At 40.7% G+C, this 26,073-nt stretch overlaps 1 protein-coding gene across 22 annotated transcripts in view; it reads right to left on the bottom strand.

The window, feature by feature from the left end:
• Dys (Dystrophin) overlaps nt 1–26,073 on the bottom strand; it is a 157,856-nt gene that overhangs the window by 88,909 nt on the left and 42,874 nt on the right. For 15 of the 22 annotated variants that reach the window (XM_032439178.2, XM_015171414.3, XM_015171410.3 and 12 more), the window contains 6 exons: nt 14,200–14,268; nt 13,713–13,803; nt 13,531–13,651; nt 13,321–13,454; nt 12,290–12,383; nt 12,147–12,227 (listed from right to left, as the gene is read on the bottom strand). In XM_032439178.2, the coding sequence (XP_032295069.1) occupies nt 12,147–12,227; nt 12,290–12,383; nt 13,321–13,454; nt 13,531–13,651; nt 13,713–13,803; nt 14,200–14,268 (590 nt within the window). Of the gene's footprint in view, nt 1–12,146; nt 12,228–12,289; nt 12,384–13,320; nt 13,455–13,530; nt 13,652–13,712; nt 13,804–14,199; nt 14,269–15,434; nt 17,127–26,073 lie in introns of those variants that run through there. The other 7 variants (XM_015171408.3, XM_015171418.3, XM_015171417.3 and 4 more) reach the window with 2 other exon arrangements.

Below are 26,073 nucleotides of genomic sequence, written 5' to 3'. Positions count from 1 at the left end.
GAGATGGGAGGGAAACACTTACTTAGCATGCATGTATGGATATTTTATTGATACGCAACTGTGAGTGCCGTTGGGCGGTTGGTCGGTTGGTCGGTCGGTCGGTTGCTTGTTTCGAATGGTTTTTTGCCCAGCTGGAAAAAAATTTGTGCGTGGCTTTTAATGCGTGTGCAAGAGGGGGTGGCGGAATGGTCGGCTTTCGGTTTCGGATTCGAGGCCTAAGGCAGCGACACATGTAGCAAAAAAGGCATTTTATGTTATTTTTGTTTGCCTTTTTTTTTTTTTTTTTGTTTTTGCTCAGCAAACAGCCCATTGGTTGGCCATGGGCCAGAGAAGCACCAGCAGCGCGGACAGCGACAAGGAGCAAGTCATATGGAAATCCCTTTGAGTATGCAACGTTTTTCTTCTTGGCTTACGCATTTTCACACTTGTGCGGCACTTTGCATACACTTTCTCTTTTGGATAAACATGCGAAGGGCAAAGCAATAATATGTGCATTGGCGCTGAGGCTTTAGCAATTTGAGTGATGAATAGCAATCGGGAGTTGTTAACTTGAGCATATTATCAAAGCTTAAATTAATTTTAAGTTAATTTAAGCATTTATTTGCAAAGCCAACACATTTGGCAATGATTCAGCTAGAGTATTCAAGCAAGAACAATTTCGAGTTGAGTTTGGTTTCTTCGCTTTTATTTCATTTTGTGCGTCAAACGATTCATTCATCTTCTTCGGCATGGATTTCAGGATCCGGCAACAATCAATAAAATTCAAGTTGCCTTTTTCGCCAGCCGCGCAAAAGTCATGCCAGCTGCCGACACGATGTAGCTGGACATTGGCAGGCTGGGGCTCGGTCTTCTTCTACTATATTGAATGTCAGAGCATTTGCAAATGCCGCCTGATTAATGACGCAATAATTGTTGGCACACGCCAGCAGCATGAAAGAGAAGGTCTAGAGGCTGTAAAGAGAATCGGTACGGGCTCGTTCTGGCTGTTTAGTTTTGTTTTAGGCAAACAAAGTGTTAAAAAATTGACTTTTGGCTGTCGAGAGTGTCGTCTTTGGCTTTGGCGGTCTCTTGTTCTGGCCATTTGATAGGATTATTATCGTGTTAGCTGCGCCATTTCGCTATTTGATTTTGTGAAAAGCTTTGACGTTCCGTTCAATTTACCAAATTGCTCAAATGGAAATTTCAACTACTTTTTGGCTTTACCCAAGCCATATAATCTTTTTGTAACTTAACTGCTGCCCGTGCTCGGTTAATGATGATTTATGTGACAAACTGTGCTTTGGCTGCTTGCTTCTGAATTGTTTGGTAAATTTTGTGAGCGTTGAATTGGCTGATATTGAATTTCAATTGATAGCTAATTGGTTAAATGTTTGAAACTTCTTGAATAGCTTTTCAGCTGCGGATATTATTGACTTTACAAAAATTCAGCTGGCTTCACAGGTTCTTTATCTATTAAATTATTTAATGAATATACTCAAAGTGTAATCTTTCAATTATTCTACGCCTTTAACAGACTAATAAATCATGAACATAATTCCACTCGGACGCATTTATTAGTCTGGCTGCAACTTTTACCATTAGCCAAAGGCTTATAAGTCGCCGCAGCTAGGCAAATGCCTAAGAGTAAACACCACACACACAAACACACACACGCACACAACAAATAATTGCACAATGCGTAAACAAAGCATAATTAACAAAAGAAAGCGGAAAAGGAGCTGCGATGAGACTCGGGCGTCGGAAATTATGCAAAAGACGGAAATAAAGTACAAATTTATGTTGTTGAACTCCTCTCTCTCTCTCTCTCTCAAAGGCTTTTGGTTTGGTGGCTCGGCGGTTAGATGGTTAGGTGGTTGGGTGGTTGGGCGGTTGGACGGTTGCCAAGCGCGCTAATTTGCTAAGCTCGCTTAGAGCCACTTCCCGCTGCGATGGTGACGCCCCCGGAGATATGAGCCGAGCAACACGGCTTTTGCGGCATTATCATTAGAATTTAAATTGCCTTTTGCTGCCGGTTAGCTAAAGGTAAATAATTTGTGGCGCCACAACGGTTGGCATATTTTTTACGAGCTTATTCACCCTTTTTTCAGCTGCCTGCAGCCCTATATATTTAAGCACCTTTTCTCTAAGCTCTCTTATCTAGTTGAATATTTAATTAACCGCAATACCCATAGAAAAAAAAAAAACAAAAACGAGGGAAAGTGAAAAAAGATGAGGAAAATATTCTGATAACTGGGCTAAAACAACTGAAAGTTGCAACATTTCGGCTCTTATCCAATGCTGACAGGCTTCATCTAGCTAAAGAAAACTAGGCAACATCGGACTTTGCTCAAATGGACAAGTTTCCAACGCATTGTCTATACTTTTATCTTATTTATCTTTTATTATCTGTGGCGCTGCGCGACTGATAAGTATTATCTGACATGTGTATGGCTTGTCTTTTGATGTTTATGCTGTTGTTGCCCCTGTTGTTTTTCTGCTGTTGACCCGGTTGTTGCCGCTGTTGTTGCCGCTGCTGCTGCTGCTGCTGGCATTTTAAAATAGTTGTGAACTTTATCGCACAAACAAACAACACGGAGGAATCTAAAGTACACCATGCCATACCACATTTTGTGGCTGCCACACCCACAAGCCCGCTTGCCACATGTCGCTTATAATTTGCTGTAACTTTTGCTGGGCTATAAACTGACATTTTGGCTTCTGTGGCTTTTCTGGGATGGCTTTTGACAACTGCCAACATTGCAGTGTTTTCCACTATTCCATTACCCTGTAATAAGCGTCAGTGGATATGCACTTGACAACTATTGAGTTAAAAAAATTTAAAGGAGAAACAATTACCCCTAAAGAAAACCAAAATTAAATTTAAGCGCAATTAGAATAGACTTTATGAGAGAGCTGCCAAATGGAACTGAGCTGATGGTCTTGAGTATAAAGGAGGAAATTATTACTCAAAAATTATTTATTTACTTTTCCACTTGCAATAAATCGACACTATCTATACAAATAGTAAACACTGGGTATCCTTTGGTCGAATCTGGAATATTTGTCATTTTATTTGATTAAACGGCATGACAATATGCATATTTGTTGAAACTGTTTCACAACGATATTTTGTTGTTTTTTTTTTTTATTACTTTTGTTTATGTCTCGACAATGACATTGAAAAATGTCGGGTGTTTTATCTTAGATGTATCTCAGCGTCTATTCTCGAGCTTTTCAGACTCGCAATCATTCAAGATTATGTTTATGTTTACAGTTTCTGCTAGATTTTTAGATTGACAGCCGCGTGTCATTTTTGTAAAAATATATTTGCCTGTCCAGCATTGGCATAAACTTTGTTTTTTCTTTCCCGCGCTTTTTTATTTGTTGGGCGGAGAAAAATGTTCAATTACACAACGACTGTGAACTGGTATTTTGGCAATTGCATTGTGTCGAATATTTTGCTTTATGCGGATTTTGGTTCACGGACGCCTGACGTGTTGTCGATGCAACTGTCGAGCATTCTGTTGATTTATTGTGAAATATTCGTTTTACCACCGTATGAGACTGCAAATTTCCAAACAGAAATTCTACATAGAATATTTGTTCTTCGTGGCATTTTTGCATATCTTTAAATTTTTAAACATTTCAATACAAAAATCATTAAGAGTCGACTTTCCTTCAAGAAAACGAAGAGAAGAACCCACAATACTAATGTACTTTTAATATGCACATAATTCTATTTTGCTGCGACTAAGAGATATGTAAAAACATAAAATGCACTTTGTGTGTGCCAAAAGAAAAAGAAAAAGAAAAACTAGAGGAGCAGAATAAATAATATTTTTTGAAAACATGCTCAAATGTAGTTAACATTGCAAAACAGTAACGAATGAAGTGGAAGTGCAGCAGAAAAGAGAAGAGAAGAAAAAAAGCAACAACAAAAGGCCACACAAACAGCACAGGACAGGCGGCAACAACGCTTGCAACAACTCACGAGCTGCAAAGAAAAGCGGGTGCGCACAAAAGTATGCAACAACAACTGCAGTTGCAGCAGCTAAACAATTGTGCTTGCACATGTGTGTGCGTGTGCGTGTGTGTGTGTGTGTGCGTGTGTTTGTGTGGCTGGGAGCATCTATGACTGCGTCTGCATTTCCAGCTGCATAAAGTTCGCATTTAATTTCGTTGCCGTTTACAAAACAAAATCGTTGTTGCTTTTGTTGTTGCCAACTCGTTTTTCACAAATATCGTTCAGTTCTTGCCGCTGTTTTGTTTTGTTTTTTTTATTTTTTTTTTTTTTTTTTGTCGCCTGTCTGGCCGCGAGTCACCATTTGCGCTTGTAAATGGAGTAACACAAACACCCACACATGTTGTGAATATGTTGCACTGTCTGTGCGGCGTCTGCAACAGGCTCTGTCTCTGTCTAAAGCACTCGCTCTCTCACACTTGGCCCGGCTTTTGAGTTGCGACAGGCAACAGCAGCAGAAGCTGCAAACACTGGCGCAAATTAAATGCAATAACATGCGAGAAAGGGTCACAAAAACAGAGCTGAATAAAAATATTCAGCAACCGTTTGCCATGGAGCCGCAGCGGAAAACCCTACAGGACTGAGAGGCATGTTGGGTTGCTAACCGGATGCTACGCCATAGCTGGCGCATTGCAATATATATGTCTGGGTAAAGTGCCACGCTGAAGCAATTATAGCTGAAGTAAAGATGTAATCTTTATGTGCCGTAGTGCATTCGTAGTGGGTTACGTGCGGCTGGCAATGACAAATAACCTCATCTTTGTCTGATATATGCAGCCGAGACTCTCAACTAGTTGCAATTCCATCTATGTCAGCCACTTGATAGTCATAGACTGTGGGCCACGATTGCAGCAGCATGCATACCATTTACATGTTATTTGATAAACCTTAAATACAAAACAATACTACAGCTACCCCACATGTTTATATTGAAATGAATGAAATCATTTAAAAATAATGCTAAAGGATTATTCATCCAATTTGATATGAGAATTTACAACTTTAATCTCTATAAACACAGACAAATTCAAACAATCTTAAATTTCTTTTAGCTATAGCCACCAACTCACCATCCAGCCTTACACACATATTGACTATTTAACTGAAATATGAATTTTTTTTTTTTTAACATACCTCCAACCCATCCCACAGCGAGTAAACTCAGTACACCGTATGTCCTAGTCGAGCACTAAAGCATTCTCAATTATGTAAAGCCTTATGCCTCGTATTCATATGCATTTGTTGAAATTCATTAGAGTAATTAGAGTAAAGTAATTAAATAATTGGTTTTATAAATGTATCCTATATGTTTTTGAACAAACAGCTGTTCTGTGCCTCCTTTTGTCTTCCAACAACTAGATCAATTTGAATAAATTATACAACATTTTAAGCTCACATTTTTTTTGCGGTTTGCGCGAGTTTCAATGAATATTTAAATCGCTAAAAAAAAAAGGAGTGTGAATAATTTTCTTTTTGAACTGTTAGTTAACGATTTGAATAGTTTTATTTGGTTTGAGCCTAATTTTGATTGTCGACAACAAATAAATGAGAGAAAAGTCCTAGCAGAGATGAAGAAGCCAAAAGAATTCGGCGTGTTACTTAATTATGTTTTCAGTGTGTAGTTTTAAGATGTTAATTTTACTAATGCTTTGATTTTTATTTCAATCAAAATTTTGTACGTTTTTTTACCCACCCATCAAAGTTCCCAAATTAGGGATCTGCGATGAAGGTTTTCGAGAAGACAAAAAGTGAAAAAGTTTCGATCCGGCCAAGTAAATTCATAGTTGCTGAGAGAAATAGCGCAGATCATACAACGGTTGCAAACTCAAGCACACGTGCCTCTCCAGACGAATCGGAGAGACAAGTGAGGTTCTCATCAGAAAACAACTTAGTAGTCGAGAGATATTCGGCTGATGACGATAGTACAAACGAGCCAGCCCAAGCGAAATGGAAGCGGTGCATAAAGTGGATCTTTTTCATTTTGCTGTTCATTTCCATTTTTTTAGGCGCATTAATAGCAGCGTTTTATAGTATAAAACTCTAGTTAAACATTAATCTTTAATTCAATCAATTCAATCATCAATGTCTAGGGCCTTTCTCAACTTTTGGCGGTGCGCAGACCAACCGCAACAGGGTCACGCGCAATATGGCAACTGGGAACCGGATCTGGTCATTGTTTTCGTAATTTGCAAGTCCAACTGTGACCAGGACTAGTTTAAACTGTCCGCAGAGTTGCACGTTTTTTGCACCATCTCCTGACCGCATCCTGACCGCCGACCTATGCCGACTGTCTGACAAGAGGCACTAGAATCTAGTTACTGTTGTCCACGAGCCTGGCGCCAGTTGACCCGTAGCCCTCTTTAAGCTGACCAGCGCAAGCACACACTTTACACACTCTCACACACACACATACACACATAGACACACACACACACACACAGACTAACACAGTCGCAGTGAATTTGCGGCTTTGATAGCCTTTGCATCCCGGCGATTTGGCATCCACATCCAAGTCAAGTGGCAGCCGCTCGTCAAGTACTCTACTGGACTCGACTTTTGTTTCTATGTTGTAAAGTTTTCCACCATTCATTTTGTTTTCCACTCTTTTTTTTTTTTTGCCCTAACTCTATGCGCAGTTTTTCCGGCTGCCTCTTTTTGTGCCTGCTTGTTTTTTTCTCTTCTCTATGGTTTTTTTTTTTTTTTTTTTTTTGGCTACGCTTTGCGCGGAAATGTAAATTAATTGGTTTAACAAAGTGCACTTGAATTCTAGCTGCACCTTTAAGGCCACTGCCGAAATCCACTCAAGCGTTATAATTTTTAACTAAACACAGACAATTAATACTCAAGTGGCGCTGCCTCAGCGGAGCTGAGCAACAAAAAGCCGACCGCGACTCTAATCAAACAACTTTGAAGAACCCACGCGCGCACCCCACAGCTGAAATAGACAACCGGGCAGACAATTTTTTTGAAGTGCTTCTAAGCCGACGTCAACAGCCAAAGCAACAACAACAACAACAACAACAGCAACAACAACAACTCTAGCAACAAGAAACAAAGCACTATGAAAACTTTAATGCCTACGCACAATTTGTATGTCATTGTATATGCATACTCTTTCATAGGGCTATATGAACTAATGCTTAAGCTTGTTATGCATATGCAAAAATAAAAAAAAATATATATATAATATATTTATATATATTTTGTACATAAGTACATAGAATGAACATTGCATATGCAGACATGTTCTTTATTTCAAACAATGTCTAGATAAATGCACGACAGAACTGTCTAAATGCATTTCATTAAAAAAAAAAAGTATATAAGGTATGCATTTTAGTGTGGTTCAGCATAAGTACGAGTTATATATTTCTAATAGCCTTTAATTTGCAGGTTTAATTAATTGCATTACGAGAAGTCAAACATTTAAATGCTTCGGCATAAAGGAAGCCAATATGTCAGTATTCTCTGCGTAACATAAGAAGGAACTCCCTATAAATGATATATATATATATATATATATTCTTTAACCTACTGATCAATCGAATATGCCTCTTTCTATGGAACCAGTTGGATAATCGTAGAATATAAATTCGCTGACATAGATTGAGTTCTTGCATGCTTTTTGTTTTCATTTCTAGAGACTTTCAACTCAAATATATGCAGGCCCATTAGTCGTTAGAGGGTACTTAATGGTCGGCTTGCTGAAGGCTGTTACTTATTAAGTTGGTTTTTTTTTTTTTTTGTAGTCAAATCTTTTTTGGTTTGTTTGTGAACTTGTTTTGGTTACTTGTTGCTTTCTGTGTCTGTCGCCGCCGTCGCAGCTGCTGCCGCCGACGCCACAAGCGTCAACAGGTAAACGTAAACATGCCCCACACACGCGGCCAGTTGCCAGAGACAACACGACTCCAAGAGCTCAAGAAAACGCATGTTTGACATTTGTTGTTGACCAAGACGCACGGCCCGCCTCTGAGGGCTTGCATATTTTCTGGTCTTAATGCGCGTTGACGGGAAAAACGTGTAAACGAAAACTTTTCGAAAGTGCGGAAATCTCTTTATGAATGAAATTGGGACTCAACACACGAGACTGTGTCGATTGTATTGTCATTTGATAAATAATCGGTTTTGTGTCGCACGCTAAAATACCACGCAGCCAAGGCTTGGGCTGGGCCCTGGTCCGAAGTTGAAAGTTTACCATCAGCCAGGCGATCAAAGATAATTCTGTTGTGCTTCAGCTCAAGTGTTCGCTACCGGTTATTAATGGTTATTCGTGTTGAATATGTTCATGAGTGTTTAATGAATTGCAAGTCGCAGACGGTTGTTCACATTTGATTTGTTGATATATCGCACATTTATGAAGCGTCTCTTATTTTCATATTTTCATTGAAAAATGTACTTAAGCGAAATAGTAATAAAAAAAACACACACACACCCAAGAACTCTCTGCACATAGCTCAGTTTAGGAAGATCTAAGCAACAGTTAAATTAAAATGGAGCAGATTTTTAAATTTCCATTAGTGCGAAATTTCCATTAGTGTGTGTTGATTATTATTGTGTAAATTAAAATATTAACTAGCCGACAAAAAGTTGTCTATTATATTCAAAATAATAATCCTGTAAAAGTATCTAGCTACTCATTTTTTATGAAATTAGAGAAAAACGTTTAGTTTGAAACATTTTTTACAAATGTGTAAAAGCAACCGCTCATTAAAGTAACAAATAAAATATAATTAACATCATTTTTGCTGCATATAACGCATAACTTTCATCAATTGCCATTTTTAGTCGGAAAGAGAAGTCCGCCGAATGTCGTTTTAATTGTGCACTGTTCGAATTGAAAGGGTTGCACAAGTACTTAATTATGCACTGTTTTAAACAAGAACTTTTGCCATTCACATATGAAACACTCGCTTGTCTATTGACACAGGTAATTCAGTATAATACACAAGAAAGCATAAATGCGAATCGTAAATATTTGCTGGCTTTTGTTGCACCCAAATAAATGTGGGCTGCACACACATTTCAATTTCAATTTCAATTTCACTTAGTCCGTTTGCACGGCGAAGGGAGGCCAAAGGAATGTGTGCATAATTAATGCACATTTCACTTTAAAATGCACACTCACACACACACACACACACACACACAGACGTACACGCACACGCACGCAGGCACTCTGACACAAGTGCACACACATTTGCATTTGCACACATAAACGCGCGCGCGAGGCAAAATGGCGACGGCTGTGCCGCCTTTTCCGTGCGTTGCTTTAAGCAAAGATTTGCGATTAATTGTTGCATGGTGGATTCAATTTGCATGTGGACAATGGTGCTCCGCAAACGTGCAACTGCATGTCTGCTGGCTAGTGTGTGTGTGTGTGTGTGAGTATGCAATTCACGCCTGTAAGTATGCAACGACAATTTTACGTATACGGACTGAATTAATTTTGATTTTATTTTTTTATTACATTTCACGCAATCGTTTAACATAATTATTTGCGTATTTCAGATTTCTTGGGATTTTTGATACATTTCTGAATGAGTTTTTGAAATGTTTAAAAGCCGATTAAACAAATCTGAGCGACCGTAATCAACGCGCGTCCGGGCGCATCTCAGAACACGAACTGAATGACGAACACTAACGGCAACTGCGAACTGCCACTGGCCGAAGTAGCGCCGATGCCAACGCCAACGCCGACGCCGACGCCGACGACGATGCCACAGCATCCAACGGCAGCAGCAGCGACTGCGGCAGCATCAGCAGCTGGCGAGCTATCCAAAATAGCGACACTCGCTTGGCGTCGACATCGGCATGTGCTGAGATAACAAAAACAGAGAACGAAAACGAAAACAGACGCTGAGCGTGAGCTCAAGTGGAGAGTTTGGCGCTCTCTCGCAGTCTACACGGGCTGCCGGTAAATATAACGGTATTCGCCGGCAAAACACGAAAATAGAACATAAACAATATTTAAAATTATGAACTAGAGGATGCCCTGTTTAAGCTTTTTGAAATTGGTATATTTCTCAATATATAAAGGCTTTTATTGTAAGCAAAACAATTTCAGAATTAGTTTGGCCCTTCTTAACGTTGTTATTTTTAAAGAGAAAACGAAAGATGTTCAAAGTGAAGTACTAGGTCAAAAATAACCAAGGTTTACGTTTTAAAATAATCATACTACTTCAAAAGACTAAAGCTGTTTTCTGTTTTTCTCACCTGATTTTGTAAACTTTACTATCTTACAACCAATTTAGCCAATTTCCTTTTTAACATATATATTTATAGGGTAAATTTAGCCGCATACTTTTTAACATATCAACTCTTACAGCATTGCCAACACAAAATATATATCGTAAGGCGCTTTCGTCAGAGCTTCTCAAGCTTTTGGAACAACTCGCTAGCGCCTCTTCAACTTGGTTGAAGCTCAGGATAAAGCTTTTGTTTAATTTGTGTTCATTGGGACAAGGACATTTGTGAGACACGCTCCAAAAACGAAAGCTCTCTAAGGTTTAAGGGAAATGAATAAAAGCGCGCCTAACTCCCTTTTTAATGGGATATTTGAGTAAAAGAATTATAAGTCTAGAATGTATTTAAGTTATAAAGTAAAATCAAACTAATTATTTCTTCTAATCACAAATATTTAAATTTTACAATGAAGCGGAGCAAATAAAATGAGGCACGAAAAAAATAATTAACACTGATTTCCTTACTTAAATGCTGAATTTTATGCCAGACAAATTTTCTAGGGAAAATGAACAAGAATAAAACAAATGAAAACGCATTAAGAATAATTGCCTTAAATGGGCGTATGCGTAATTGTAACCAGAAAGTGAATGTTGGCCACATGCAGGCCAACGATGATGATGATCATAACGACAATGATGATGCAGCTGATGACGTTGCACGGCCAGCAACCCAAGCAGCCAAAACAAACAATCAAACAGACAGACGCCACGCGGCACTTGAAAAACACGCCGCACAGGGGTGAAAGGGCGGAGGCTGATAAGTGCCAAGGCACGCCGGCAAAAGGGGTTGAGGTGGATGAGTGTACATTTGTGTGTGGCATGCAACAACTCAGCTGAGGCAGCAACAGCAATTCGGCTTGCAAATGCAATTGAGACATTAAGTGCTCGAGAGCTGGCCGATCCGTGCCGGTCATCAAAGCAGGCAACAATGCAAGCGAATTCGAGTGGATCCACATCCATATCGATTGCGGGTTGATGGGGGGGCGGGGGGCCAGCACTTGAGCCCTGATCTGATATCACAAAAAATAATGCTTGCATGTTTCACGGTCATACGGAAAACGAAAGTAGAAAATGCTTAAGGAAAATTAGCTGATAAGCGCAAGAGAGCTCATCCAAATGCGGGTCAAATGCAGAGCACAAAGACAAGGGGAAAAACTCTTGCGGGAAATTGCAATCAATTAAATGTTGATTTGTACCCACATGGAGAATAGGCAGTATATATATAAGAATCGGACAGATCCGAAATAGAAATTTTGACAATATATCTTAAGAACACTTGTCATTTACTTTGATTCCTCAGCAAACATAATTATTAAGAAAAGTCGTTATATAAAAAGAGTTTTCTAAAATGCTTTTTTGCTTTAGAAGCTTAAAAGCTTCTGTACTATCCCGAAATATTGTCTTCTTCTTGAAATTGAAACGAAGTACTATATCATCCTATAGGAAGTATAGCTCATGTGCTTGTCTAGACCATCTGTTGAAAGGGATATCCGCTCATTTCTTTATCTTTTAACTATTATATTAACCTATTCTAGTCCAGGGAACTGGATTCAATAAATAAATAATTCTTCGAATAAACAGAATAGTCAAAATAAATGCATAAATATGAAGAGTATAATTACTTAGATACACAAAAACCCAATATCAATTTATGTAATAACAATGGGCTTTTGGAGTGAATTTCAGATGGAATTTCTCGCCATTTCATGCACTGTGAACACTTTATGTTTTCCGTCATTCACAGTTGAGATCGGGCAATGCACCATGGACTGAAGAGAAGCACTTTGGCGAGCATTAATCTTTCACTTGAGATCGGGCTAATTGTTGTACAAAGGCAGCGGTGTGTTCATTTGAGGGTCAATTGGCTCAAAAGGGAAGTTGGGAAGCGTGTGCAGTGCACTTACCTTAAACATCATTGGGTTGCGTTCAACGTCCGATTCTGCGTTTTCGCAGAGTGTTTCCATTTCCGAGAGAAAAGCTAGAAACTGCAAAAAAAAAAATCAATTATAGGCCTTGCATTTTCGCGTGGACTGATATAATTGCTCACCTGATCCATGGCACGATCGAACGATTGCAGACTGTGCACGGCGGCATGAAGTTGCTTGCCCCGATTAATCACACCATTATTTAAGTTCGAATATCTGCAAGTAGAATGTGAAGAGCACGATAACAATAAGCTTCGACCTCATCAAGTCTATATTCTCCTAATCCTATATATATTTTCCTAATCCTAATTTTGTTGTGATCTGTGTAACGCAGAGCAATATGCAAGCCGAATTGATCTAGATGCGAAACTATGAAAAAAGGTCAAGCTCTTTGAATATCGGTTGAGTTTTGACTGCGTTATGTGGGTGGCATATGTCTATACAGGATATATGAGGATACCATTTTGATTTTTTGAGAGCCTAAGCCATGAAAAGCCTTGGCAATCTTTGAACCCCATTTCCACTAAGGAGGAATGCATTTTTCGAAACGTGTGAAACACTACTCAAATTACTTTGCACAAAGAAGACGCCGATCGAATGGTAAGCATGGTTTGATGTCATACAAAAGTTTTTCGCAATTTATCCGCACATGCAGATGGAATTTCCCGATAACCCTTCTTAACGTGCATGTTTATCGCATAAGGTAACCACAGAGCGAATTTCAGCTTCCTAGCTCTTGGTGCGTCGGGCAGTCAGTCAGTCAGTCAGTCAGTTGGGACAAACTGTTTTATATACATATAGTTTATGGTTTATTTGACAATCACTTTTCATCCCATCGAAATGAATTTAATTTCCGAATTGAAGAACTTTTGTAAAAAGTCGGTTCGTTAAAAGGATTTCCCTTTCTAAGAAAAGTATGTTCCTCTACTGTGATTGTTCAGCTCTGTTCAGAAAATATGTTTGCATAGTCTAGTCCTTATTCCATTTCAGTTTCAGTAATGGTGAAGCTGGCGATTCAAGGGGAACAAGTGCAAGTCATTAAATCGCATTAAATGCAAATTCGCGCAAGTGATTTGAATTGAAATTGCGCAACTTTTCGCATTTCATTAGAGTCGTTCGAGGGAGTCGCTGCACAATTTCAATATCCACTCACCGTTGATTAAGGGCCTCTGTCATCTTCTTAATTCTGGTAGTATCATCGTTGGGATAGACTGCAATTAGTTTCTGCGTCAAGTCGCTGAAGAGCTCAAAGTGCTGCTTATTCTGATGCAGCTCGGCGTGGAAGGACTACGGATAGACAAGAGATGTAAAGGAAATTGATTAATTTATGCACTCCATGGATATGCAAACTCCATCAGCTTACCTTCTGCTCCTTCTGCTGGGCCTCCAGTATATCGGCCGTGGTGGCAACGGTGCCCATGCGCTCGGCCCGCTGCTCCATGCGGCCGAGCCACTTCTCCAGCTCAAGGCGCTTGGCCTCAAACCTGCCAATGGGAATTTAGCATTAATTAGATTGACCCCAAAGTAGGCAAAAGGATAACCTACCGCTGTGAGTCACTTAGCATGTTCTTCAGCTGCGCTGCTCGCTGCAGGACGCACTGCGATGTCTCATCCCAATGCTCCCGCAGGCGGGTCACTGTGAATGGCAGAATAGAGAGAAGTTTAATTAGTGGTGCCCCAAACTTATTAGTGATTGGTTACAGTACTACAATATTAGCTAAAACAACAATCAATTTTAATTGGGTGACAGTAATTAGCTGGTGTTTTTATCTAGTATCCGGGGGAACCACCTCTGGTACGGGCAAACCATTCAACAATTATTGATCAGTTGTCAGTTCATAAAAATAAAAAAAAACGCCATGCAACATAATTAGTAAACAACAGTGTTTGAGTCCTTCAGGAGGAGTGTAACTATATTGTGTGTGAGATGGTCTCCATTATTATCATATTAGTTGGGCCCCACTCTGGTAGCTTTGGGGGCTGTTAGCTAACGCACAATGGGATTAGCAGGAACACAAACTGTGGTCGTTACCTTTCAGAAAGCAACGTATATAGTCTAAATCAGCTGAACAATGCGGTGCTATCGAGAACTGTTTTAATTCTAGCAGAGAAGTGAAAAATGAATAAGTTTTAACAATGAATAAATCGAAAATCATTTCAAATACATTTGTAGCTTAGATTTTAAAAAATATAAAAAAAAAAAACGTGCTAAAGTAAAAATTAATATAATATATATATTTCTTATAAAATATGTTTGAGTATTCATTTTTATATGAATATATTTAGAGATAATTTTTTATTTCGTTCTTCTCCAAGAATGCAATATTAATGGAGGGAATAATAACAAAATAAAACTAAATTTCTTAAGATAATAAAAGACGAACAAATTATTTATTTATTAAGCCGCAAGCTTAAAATATAGTTTAAATGTAGTTAATAATGGGTAAATAAAATGTGTTGCCGCACAATTCCCGAAAACCCTTTTTGTATACAATCGGACACCTTTTTCCTGGCAAGAAGCGATGCTCTCTAAGCCGAACTGTCTCTACCCCTAATAAAATCGTTGCTTTCAGGATACCTTCGAGAAGTCGCTGACCATTCCCAGCTATGAGTAGGGGCATAGCTAGCCGGACAGGCTGAAAAATTTTCCCCCACCGTTTCGGTGATTTCCCATTACTTTTCTCTTTGTCCTATCCACTTAACACTCTTTATCTAACTTACATTGCTTTACTTTATTAACAATTTTCTTACTTTCTTTTTTCCTATTTATTGTATTTTCTTTATTAATATAGCAAATTAAGATTATTTTTAATATCACTTGAGATCACTCTTCCTACTTACAACCTTCTGCTTAGATGTAGGCTCTAATAGCGTCACTGACAAAATTAGCTGTGAAAAGGGGCACAGCCGGCCGGACTGGCAAATAAAAGACCTCCATCGGTCGGTGAAGCTATTTAGAAAATTGTATCCTTTAACTAGGCTTTTAGCATATAATTCTATTGTACAATCTTTTGAATAATGATGAAGACACTTGTTTTGTCGACCATTAATAAATAAATAAATAAAATAAAATAAAAAAAAGCTTCATAATAGGCCTTTGATATAGTCGAGAGGCTCATGAAATAGCTTTAAAGGCAGTCTGAGATCGCTTTGTGTTTATATTTTCCTCAACCCGAGACATGTTTTCATTATTCATAGGTTAAGACTCTCTCTCTCTCTCTCTCTCTCTCTCGCTCTCCCCCTACCTCTCTCGCTCTCTCTTCTTACCCTGGATGCATCCGGCAGCGTTCTGGGATATTTGGGTTTCGTCATGCGAGGAACGTCGTCGGATGCGTAGCTCCTCCCGGGACAATCCGACTGCCGCAACACCGTTGCCGGCGGCGACCTGAGCGACAGCAGCAGCGGCGACCGCAGCAGCCCGCGACTGAGCCTGGTGCTGCAGCAGCGCTGCAGCTGCCGCCGAGCCGGGCAACTGGCCCATATTGTGCACCACCTGGGGCGGAATGTTGCCCAACAGCTGCTGGCGAATCTGTTCACGAAACTCGCTGCTCAGGGGCATGGGTGGCTGTGGCGACTGCTGCTGCTGCTGGGTTGGCGCAGCTGACTGGGAGCCAGCACCTGGACCCGGATGATGGCCAGCGGCAGACAGATTGTTCTGCATGCGATGGCGGCTGTATTGCAGCTCCAGCGGCAGATTGCGATCCAGCGAGCGCATGTGATGTTCGATGGTGGAGCGCATGGACTGCTCCACCTGCGAGGCCGAAGCGGATGAGACGGACGAGGAGGATGAATTGTGCAGGGACTGCTGCTGCGCCTGGGCACGCAGCTGCTTCAGTTCCTCCAGGGATTGCCGCGAGTCGCCGGCGCGACTTTCGTCCAAGGACAAGTTGCGCTCGTAGTTGGCGGTGCGCAAATTGACGGAACTGCCCAAATGGCGACCGCCTCCAGCGGCCAGGCTGGCCTTGAAGCTCAGATCGAAGTTGTTCTGCACGGCCGCCTCCAGGGTGCGCAAATTCATCTGCTCCTGCATGGCGCGCTCCATGTTGCGCAGCCCGCTCTCAATGCCACGCAACGCATCCTCCGAGCCGAATTCATCCGTGGGTGAAGCGACAGCAGCTGCCGGTTGTTTATTTAGCTTCTTGGCCTCGCTGGCCCTCGTGGGTGCCGGAGAGGGCACCGGATTGCAATTGGCCGCCGCATTCTTGGAGCTCTGCTCGGCAAGCGCCGCTACTGCGGATTGCAGCACCAGCGGCGGCGGTGGCGGCGGCATCTCAAAGGGATTGGAACATCGGCGTGCGGCCATTGCCTCCGCCGAGAGCGTTGAGTGTTTCTCTGGCGGTGGCGGCGGCTTATCCTTAAACTTGAGCCCCGCCAGAGGCGAGTTCTGTGCGCTGTTCTGGGCCGAACTGTGCGCGGATGCGGGCTTCTTGGGCAGAGGCGGCGGCTGGCGCAGAGGCGGTGGCAGGCCAGGCACCACCATTGCCTGGCCATCGGGCAAACTTTTCAGACTGTGACGTTTGGGTGGAATTTCGGGCGGTGCCGCCCGCTCACCAGAGCCGCGGGCCGGAATCGCTGGCACCGGCCGGCTCTGAGGGGGCAGCGGTGGTGGTGCTGCTGCCTTCTGCCCGGGCGCCTGCTCCTGGGAGCTCTGCTTGCGCAGCAGCTGCTGGGCGCGCAGTGCTGCCTGGGCGGCCAGCTCGGAGTTGAGCCGTGGTATCTGCGGCGCCAGCTTGGGCGTCTGGTCTGGATCGGGCACCGTGGGCGGCACCGGAGGCGGCGGTTTGGCAGTCATCGCTGGTTTCCGATTGTTTTGTGCGTGTCGTTGTGCTTGTCGGTGTGTAGCTGTATGGCTGTGGCAGCTGCTGTTGGATTATGGACTCCCGTTATGGGCGTCGTTTAACAGTTCACTTCATGTGCGGCATCACGTGCGGCTTTTGATATGTTGCATACGCATTTTCCGGCGCGGCTCAAATGTTTAAAAAAAAAAAAGAAAAACGCGCCTGCATATTGACATTGGTAAATGGTAAACAAGTGCAACACCCACCGCCCCGCCGGCTTGTGGTCTCGCCTTGGTTTGTTTATACAACGTGCCGGAAACTCAACACATTTACAGGCCACAGGCAAACACACACAAATAACAAAAGCACACAAAAGAGAACGCGACGTGCACCGAAGAGAACGTTCTCTTCAATAGCGAAATTCACCATTCACACCATGCCAGCCACCAACCCACCCTCACACACGCATACGCTCTCGCGCACTATCTTTTTCACCACACTCTTCGCAGCACACTGCGCCGGCTGTTAACGCACAGGCGGCATTTTCGGTAATCTCTGAAAACGTTGCATACTTTTGTCGCTGTTTTGCTTTGCTTTCAGCTTCGCAGAACAGTAGACATCGAATATGACGCACACGCTTTTGACTTTGATTTGTTTTCAATGCTTGGGCAAATAGTACATGATTTACTGTACTGCTTTGAATAATGTCGTACTTTAATTAAAGGTTTGTCATATTGAATTTATATTAATATGCAATTTGTCCAAATTACTTTATATTTACATTTATATTTAGGCATGTTATATTGTATTAAATAAATCAATTGTTTGGCTCGTTATATTCGGTTTCTACTGTAGTTGATTTCAGACGCGTCTGCACTGAGTAAACATGTGTGTATACATGAGTGCACAACAGTGCAAGGCAAAAAAAGACACACATACGCACACACGCATATAAAGAGACACACAGGCTCGGGCATATGAGAGGGGGGGGCGTTCGGCGACCAAACAAATGCAGCAAACTTTTTACGCAGCGCCACAGCGAACTTTGCCTTTGACGCCTGCAACAAGGAGCAACAGAGAAGTTTCTGTTGTAGTTGTTGTTTGTGTTGTTGTTGTTGTTTGTGTTGTATTTGCTGCTGTCATTCCATGTGCGCCTTAACGGTGCGCTTTTATTGTCCCGTCCAGTCGGTGTCGTGCCATTAAACCCCAGACGCCGCCCGTGGCAGGTGCATTTAACTTCTGGCACACCTTTAAATGCACATAACAATGTCGGCGTTGCAACGTGTTCGTTTACTACATTTTTATTGTTTACCGCTGTCTGTCTGTCTCCCTTCCACTCTGTCACGCTCTCTCTCTCTCTCTCTCTCTCTCTCTCTCTAGCCCATTGTTGTGCAACAATTTGTATAAGGACTGTCTGCGCCCGTTTGGCTTTTGTTACCTCAAATGCTTGACTTCATTTAATAGTTTTTTTTTTTAAATCATTTGCAACCGCATAGCGCAACGATAGTTGCTCTTGCTCTTCGTCCTTTGGCTTTCCAGATATCTCCATATTTGTTTTAATTGCCTCATAACTGGCTTTTCTGATTTTGCAACATTTTAGTTTTTAAAAGTTTCTACACAAATTGAGCATTGTATTGCAATTAGCTTTAACCAGAAATGGAATATGTATCTTCCCTTTTCCACTCCATCCTCACTTTTAAGGCTTTATTTTCCTGCGCTAACTTTGAATTATTTGCAATTTTAGTTTTTAGTTTTTGGAGTTAGCAGCTCAACTCACAATTGAGTAGGCCAATTAACTAAAAGCACAAATGGGATATACTTTAATTGCATTTGAGTGCAATGATATACAAAAAGCAACTTGTCGTCTATTCTAACATTCTCTAGGAGAATAAACTCTGCTTAGAGCCAGGGAAGAGCCAGGCTTAAACACATTGCACGATAATCACGTTTATTTCACAATTGTACAGATTATTTGTAAGCTATATTATATTGTGTTATATTATAAAACTCATTATATCTGTGCACAAAATAATGTTAATCAGATATATGTACTTGTCATCGGCTGAGTGTATATTATAACTCCAAAGTTATCATTTCAATTGACAAATATACTTGAAACTTAAAAATTATTTAATCATGGCGCATATTCAAAGATTTTCATATAGTTCTTAGCTAAAAACCCAACCCTGCTGAAAACCCAACTTCAGTAAATAAATGCAGTTTCTCATATTTTATCAATTAAATGGAAATAAGTTAACTAATGAACATAGAGTTAAACTTGCCCAATTAGGCATATCTGAATAATTAGGTATATACTCATAAAATTGAAGAACTATCAAGTCAAGACATCTGGCAAAGTGTTAGGAAGGAACTTGAGTTACGTTAACTTTGTAAATGAGAGTAAATAAGAGAGGCCACACAGGCTGGCCTAGGTGAGCGTCAGACTAACAAGCGAGCAGTCGCCGGTTCTAATCCAGCACCTATTGTCAATTTAATGCTTGTTTATTTAATTTACAAATAATGGAATCACAGAAAGAAACGAATTATGAATAAGAGTTAAGAATAAATCATTTGCTTTTTGATTGTTTTTTAAGCTGAGAACGAGATTTAGAGTTTGAGTTCAGACGGAAGACAGACTAGTTCTTTTTTGTTTATTTATGAAATTCAAACAGATGACAATTCTTGAATGTGAACAACAATTAATTATTCTAGAGTAAAAGAATACGCCAAAATCTCTGTATGCCCGTCTATTAATTAAAATTAAAGGGCGGTTTTCCGCTCTTCACATTTTCAATTGGAGCTACGGCTAATGCAGTTAATCGAAATAAGTCAATCTATACAAATTGTCTTGTGTTTAAACCAAGGTGATTGCCCTCAGCAGTGTGTATAGTTTTTGTCATCGCAATGAAATGCCATATGCATTGTTTTAAGCCTGCAAAGCGAATCAGCTAGCATGCCTCTACAAGCCCTCCCGAGCCAATTGGTAATAAACACAAATCAGGTAAACAAAGCGTGCACTTGAGAGACTCTGTTGTTGAAGGAAACTAATTGGAAACTGCGTGCCAACTAATTGGAATTGTCTGCTAAAATAAAAATGAAAACAAGAAAATTGAAGAAGAAGAAGGAAAACAATTTGATGCCTCGCCACATAACCATAGTGCAGGCAACAACTTATGATAAACATACAGAAAACTTGTTAGCCAAATAAACTTTATTGTTTTGGATTTGTGACAGTCGACCAAATAACAGAAGCTATTGGTTGGGTAAGGCTGGGCGTGGCAGGGCGGTGCAGTACGGGTTGGGGGTGTGAAAGCAAAAAAAAAAAAAACAAGAAAACTATTTTCATACACAACACGTTCGCAGCGAGGCGCTATAGAATACACACATATGCATATGCATATATATGTGAGAATATATATATGTGTATTTGTTGGCAAAAATAAAATGTTATTTTCCGCCTAAAAGTATGCAATCAAGTCAAATAACTTGAGTGTTTGTTTCGACGCCGCTTCTCAGTGCGAATAGCTCGTCGTGGTGGTTGTTGTTGTTGCTGTTGTTGTTGTTGTTGTTGCTGTTGTTGTTGTTGCTGTCGTTGTTGTATTTGTTGCTTTTGCCATTTGACTGAGCGCAAAGTTAAATTTTTGTGCTTGCGTTGTCGTTTTTGTACGCTGCTTTCCATGCATTACCATTCACGACGCACACACACAAGCACCAGCACACACACACAGACACACACAATTACATATATATATATATCCCTCAAGTTATGCTACATAATTGTGACGGCTGCTGCCGCCTTCAGCTCGTTTGGCGCTGTGCGCTCATGTAATTTATTGAAACACATTTATTTCGCTCTGCCATGATGGGCAACAACAACAATAACAACAACAGAATGTCTTATTGTTGTTGTTGATGTTATTATAGTAGTTGTTTTTTTTTTTCCCCCACATACACGCCCACTTTATTTGGCTTCGCTTTTGTTGGCTTCAGCCACAGCTTATTGAATATTTATAACAAAAATTTGCATAGTCGATTATTATTTTGTTATAATATAATTCTATTCTGTTATGTTTTGATTAATTAGCCAAACACATTTAAGCATTGGGGTCGCATTATAAATGTTTAAGCCTAGTTTGTTATGTTTTATTATATATAAAAAGATAAGCAACTGAGTTGAAATATTTGTTCATTTTATGCCTGATTTATGAAAATATTTGATTTAAGAATGGAAATCTATTTGAATAATTAATAATGCAATGTTGTATATATTTTTAACACATTTATAAGAACTTGCTATGTCTGTATCTAGAAATAAATCTTGATAATCTTAATAAAAATCAATTCAATTTCAAACAAAAATGTATATATTTTATGCAGACAACTTTATTTTAATTTTTTTTAAATTATCATTGTGACCTAAAGTTATTTAACGCTCCAAAAAAATTAAGGACATATTTAATATTAGTATTTATTAGCATTATGCCAAACCTTAACGCACCTCCCCCTTTTTAAACACCTTTAATCAATTTTAATTGTAGCCCCTGTAATCGAGTAATTTAAATTGCATTATCTCTTGTAAACGCTTGCTAAACGATCCATTCAATTAATTCAAATGGGGACACAATTTATTCTGCAGCACTCATCGATGTGCATTCCGATATTTTCCCCCCTTTTTTTCCAGTTTAGTTGTGAATTTACAATCGCTTTTTGTGCTGAATATTCATTTTAATTCGTTTTATTTTTTTATCTGCGGCATTTGCCACCCTCACGTTTATTGATTTACAAAAGTAGCGGCAACAAAAGCGGCAACAAAAATAATACCAACAACAACAACAACAACAACAACAACAACAACAAGAGCGGCTGCTGGTGCGCAGGGGTGTGTGGGGAAATAGACAGGGCTGGGCAATAATCCATTGCAGACAGAAACTTTAAATGCCGTTTTGTGGTTTGACTTTTGTTGGCCCTCAAAAAATAGAAGCACAAAAAAACACACACACGTTCACACACAAACACACACACACGCACTGAAAGCCCTGCTAATTGATTGCAATTATTTTGGCTCAGTGAAAAACAAGTTTGTCGCTTTTCACGTTTTAATGGCATTTCAAATTCACAGTTTTTTTTTTTTTGTTTTTTGAGCAAAATTTTCACGCGTCGCGCGACACGAGTTGGTAGACAAAAGAGACGGAGACAGAGGCAGAGGATACGAATGGATTCACAACCGTTTGTACGCAGTCAATGCCCACGAATGTCCTGGGCTGACTGCTGGCTGGGACTCTGCCAACTGGCGACTGAACAAAGAGCGAGCGCAACGTTTTCAACACGGAACTGTTTTTACTACGCTTTCGACACGCTCCGCTCTCCGATGGGGCGGGTGGTTGTGGGCTGTGCGGCAGCAACCCCCAAAAGAGGGTAAACAAAGACAACAGAAGTTAGTTGGGGCGCAGCAACAACCCCAACATAATTACATCTCATCCCCCCCCTTCCCTCTCTCCACCTGCTCTGCTCAGCCAAACCAACAGAAACACATAATCACCCACCTGGCGGCACTCCCGCTGTCGCTCTCTCTCTCTTAAACTCTCTCTCATTTTTCTCACCACGGTTGGGCTGGCTCTTACGGCTCTTACGCCGGCATTCCGGCAGTTTGTTTTGCTTGTGAATGTCATGCGCATTGGGTGCTCCATAGCCGGGAGCAGCCGGAATTTGTTCTGGGGCCGCCAACCTTCCTGCCACATGTTGTGCGTGTCTGCCACGAACCTTGATAACTGATAAGAAACTTTTACATCAGCTTTGCACAGGGTTGCAGCCAACAAGCGTGCCGAAGCCATTGACGGAATTCATGTGCATGTTTTGTGTGTGTGTCTGTGTGTGTGTGTGTGTGTGTGTGTGTGTGTGTGTGTGTATTGTGCTCTGTTTTCGTAGCTCAGTAGATATTTGCTTTAACCCCCGCGCCAGCACCCCCTGCTATCAATCTCGTGGGTGGTAATAACGCGAGGAATTGTAAAAGTTGACTCGTGTGCAACGGACTTAATGACATCAAAACGAAAGCTTCGGGTGCGCTGCTTCTAAGGGCTTTCTTAGAGTACAATGTCTTGGAAAGGAGGCAACATTTGTGGCAAAGCCAAAAATAAATTAAAATACAACTTAATGAGAATGCGTCAAGTATGGAAATTGAGTATAAAAAGGAGATTTATTTGACTATAATGGGTGAGCCTTAAGGTGGGGAGCGCACAAGAAGCCCCTAATGAAAAAATATAGCTGCTAACATAAATAAACTTAATAGAAATGTTGCAGATGGGTGCTTCAGACTGCGAGATACTCGTCCAACAACAGCAGGACTGATTTAACACGCCCCTAGGTGGGCATAGAAAATATGGATCCATCAATGTAAATACTTCGAAAAAAAGAAGAGCTGTCTGCAGTTACAATTAAACTGTCGATATAAATATTTTATTCAAGTGTCATTAAGACTTATTTCAAGAAATGGGATTCATAATTAAGGTAGCTTCGCAAACACAAACACCCGACAGAGCTAAAGTCTAGCAGAATTTAGCATCAACTATAAACAAAGCTCTTGACAACAGATTTCATAGCCAGACAAATTCAGGCATATCCATAGAACTGACAACTGACGGGAATTCCCGACTAGGGGATACCCTAAAGTCACTTCTCGCTTGCTTAAGCAGAATTTAAAAAATAATAATAATAATAGGGTATCCAATCGGACTTAATACCGTATCGAGCGCAACACTATTAAATTAAATATACTTTTTATGTATCTACTATTCAGGAAGCTAGCCCTTATAACTAACGAGATTTGCTTGAAAAAAAAGTATTTCTTTATCGATTTTCATTGATTGCTTGCAACTTTAAAAATAGCAAATCTCTAGCTCTTGCTTGCTGTCCATATGGACAGGCTAGATGGACTAGATCGACTCGGCTACCGATGCAGATCAAAAATATGTTTACTTTAAGGGTTTGGAGATGCTTAAGTCTAAATGGGTAACAAATACATTATACCCTTGCTACCCATTTTCAATTGGTTAAGGGTATAAAAACACTGTTGGCTAACGTTTTAATGGATTTAATTAAAATTCATTTTATCCTGGCCATAGTGCCCAGCACATGAACGAGGTACCAGGAATACCAGGATTCCACTTCAAATCCACTTACACACATGACAGGCACGTAGCGCTAACCCCTGGCAATTTGCGTAATCAGTGAATATTGCAGCACAGTATGGACAAGAACTGAGCGAGTCTGAAAGGCTGCACCTTAAAGCGAACCGGGAATTTTGTGTGGCAAAGTTTCTGCCAGGAATCTGCAGGCAAGCACATTCCGTCGAGGTCAACACACGCACACACACACAGCTCTTACGGCCAAAACGGCAGCAAGAACCTTAATATTTATAAACATTTTTCACATAACTTTCGAGCACAAAAATGTCCGCAAAACTATATCTAGCACATAACGTGGCGACTGAAAGGCTGACAGCCATGACAATTATTTAATTTAAGATGGCTTTCAATTTGTTGGCAGCGGCATTAAGTGTTCAAGTTGCATAAAGCCACGGCCCAATTGCCCCTGGCCAGAGGTCTGAGGTTAAGCAGTCATGAAGATGACACTTTCAAGTAATTAAAACTAACAGCTACAACGAAACTTAAATGCTCTTTCATGTAGAATTGAATTCAGTTTTAATTTTAATTTTAATCATTAATAATTAAAATTTTCAATAAAATGAAATTTGAGTTTCGTAAAATCTATAGAATATTTAATCTATATACTAATCTTTTTAGATTAAAATATAGTTTTGTATGCAACCTAAAAGTAAGACCATTAACTAAAACATGAATTGGAAAATTGGCAGCGTTAAAAGGGGCACACAAAATGGGCAACGCTTGATTACCAAATATTATGTACACTACATCAATTATGCAAGCTTCATCAGGTAGTCATGGTGCCTTCTGGCTAGGGCATCAAAAGCGAAAAACTTCTTGAAAGCGCAGACACAGGGCAGGAAGCGCCAGCTAGGCAGAGACAGTCACTCAGGCTGGAGACGTCGGTCGTCAGGGGTTCGCGTGTACGGGCGGTATACGGACTAAGGGCTGCGGGCAACGGGGTAGGCCTATTAAAGCATGTAATGGCGTGAAGTGGGCGTGTAACTGGGCACCGAAGGGTGTCTGCAGGTTGCAGGCAGCCCATAGAGAAAGACGGCAATTAGAGGCAATTTGGTTGCTGGTTCCATCCCCGGCCGGGGACCACACACTGCCTGGGCTTGTGCCCGGCGAACGAGTGCGTTGTCCTTTCAAATAATGTGCATTGTTATTGTGGTTGTTGTTGCTGTTGCTGTTGCTATTTGTTGGCTGCAGGAGCACAAACTGCAGCAACAGCCGCTGCACTCTAAAATTGCATGTCAAAGACAGATTTACGAGTAGCCCACACATAGCCCTGCTCTGGCATGGCATTGCATTGCTTTGCCACAACTTTGGTTTAGGTTTGGGGCGCCCTCCATTAGCTGGCAGGCATTTTATTTATGATAACCGAACTCGGTTTGAGCTTGGGTCGGCCGAATTGGCACAACTTTTTGCCCAGCCGCGCCCCATGGCACGCCATCCAGCCATACGAGATAATAAATAATGGTTTAATTAAGCGTCAGCTTACAAAATGCGTAATTAATTGATTTTGTGTGCAATTCGTTTGGCCCAAGATAAGCGATAGGCATGGGCACGGCCACTGGCACGGGCAAACGCCGACAGGTCTCCTCTCAATTGACCGTATCCCACTGGTTAGACACGTGCACCTACCATATATATATATATAGGTGTATACGAGCTTCAAAGCCAATTATTTCGTGCGGTGACCAATTTAATTGCACGGCAATAATTATTTGGCCTGTTGCCCAATTGTGGCCAAATTTGTCAAATATGTAGTTTAAAGACACATCTCGAAATACTTGTGTGCGTGTAAATTTAAAACTATTTAAGTTGTGCTTCAATATTTTAATAGATTTTTGAAAATTTGACCGAATCCAATTATTTCCAACACCTTAAGCGAAATGCTAAATTAATCTGTTGATCCAAGAAGAAAACTCTGATCTTTGAAAATGGGAAAATGGACGATAGACT

This window comes from Drosophila virilis, chromosome 2 (assembly GCF_030788295.1).
Source record: "Drosophila virilis strain 15010-1051.87 chromosome 2, Dvir_AGI_RSII-ME, whole genome shotgun sequence".
Taxonomy (NCBI): Eukaryota; Metazoa; Arthropoda; class Insecta; order Diptera; family Drosophilidae; genus Drosophila; species Drosophila virilis.
The sequence above is the reverse complement of the archived record's forward strand: the minus strand, read 5'-3'. Positions and strand labels throughout refer to the sequence as shown.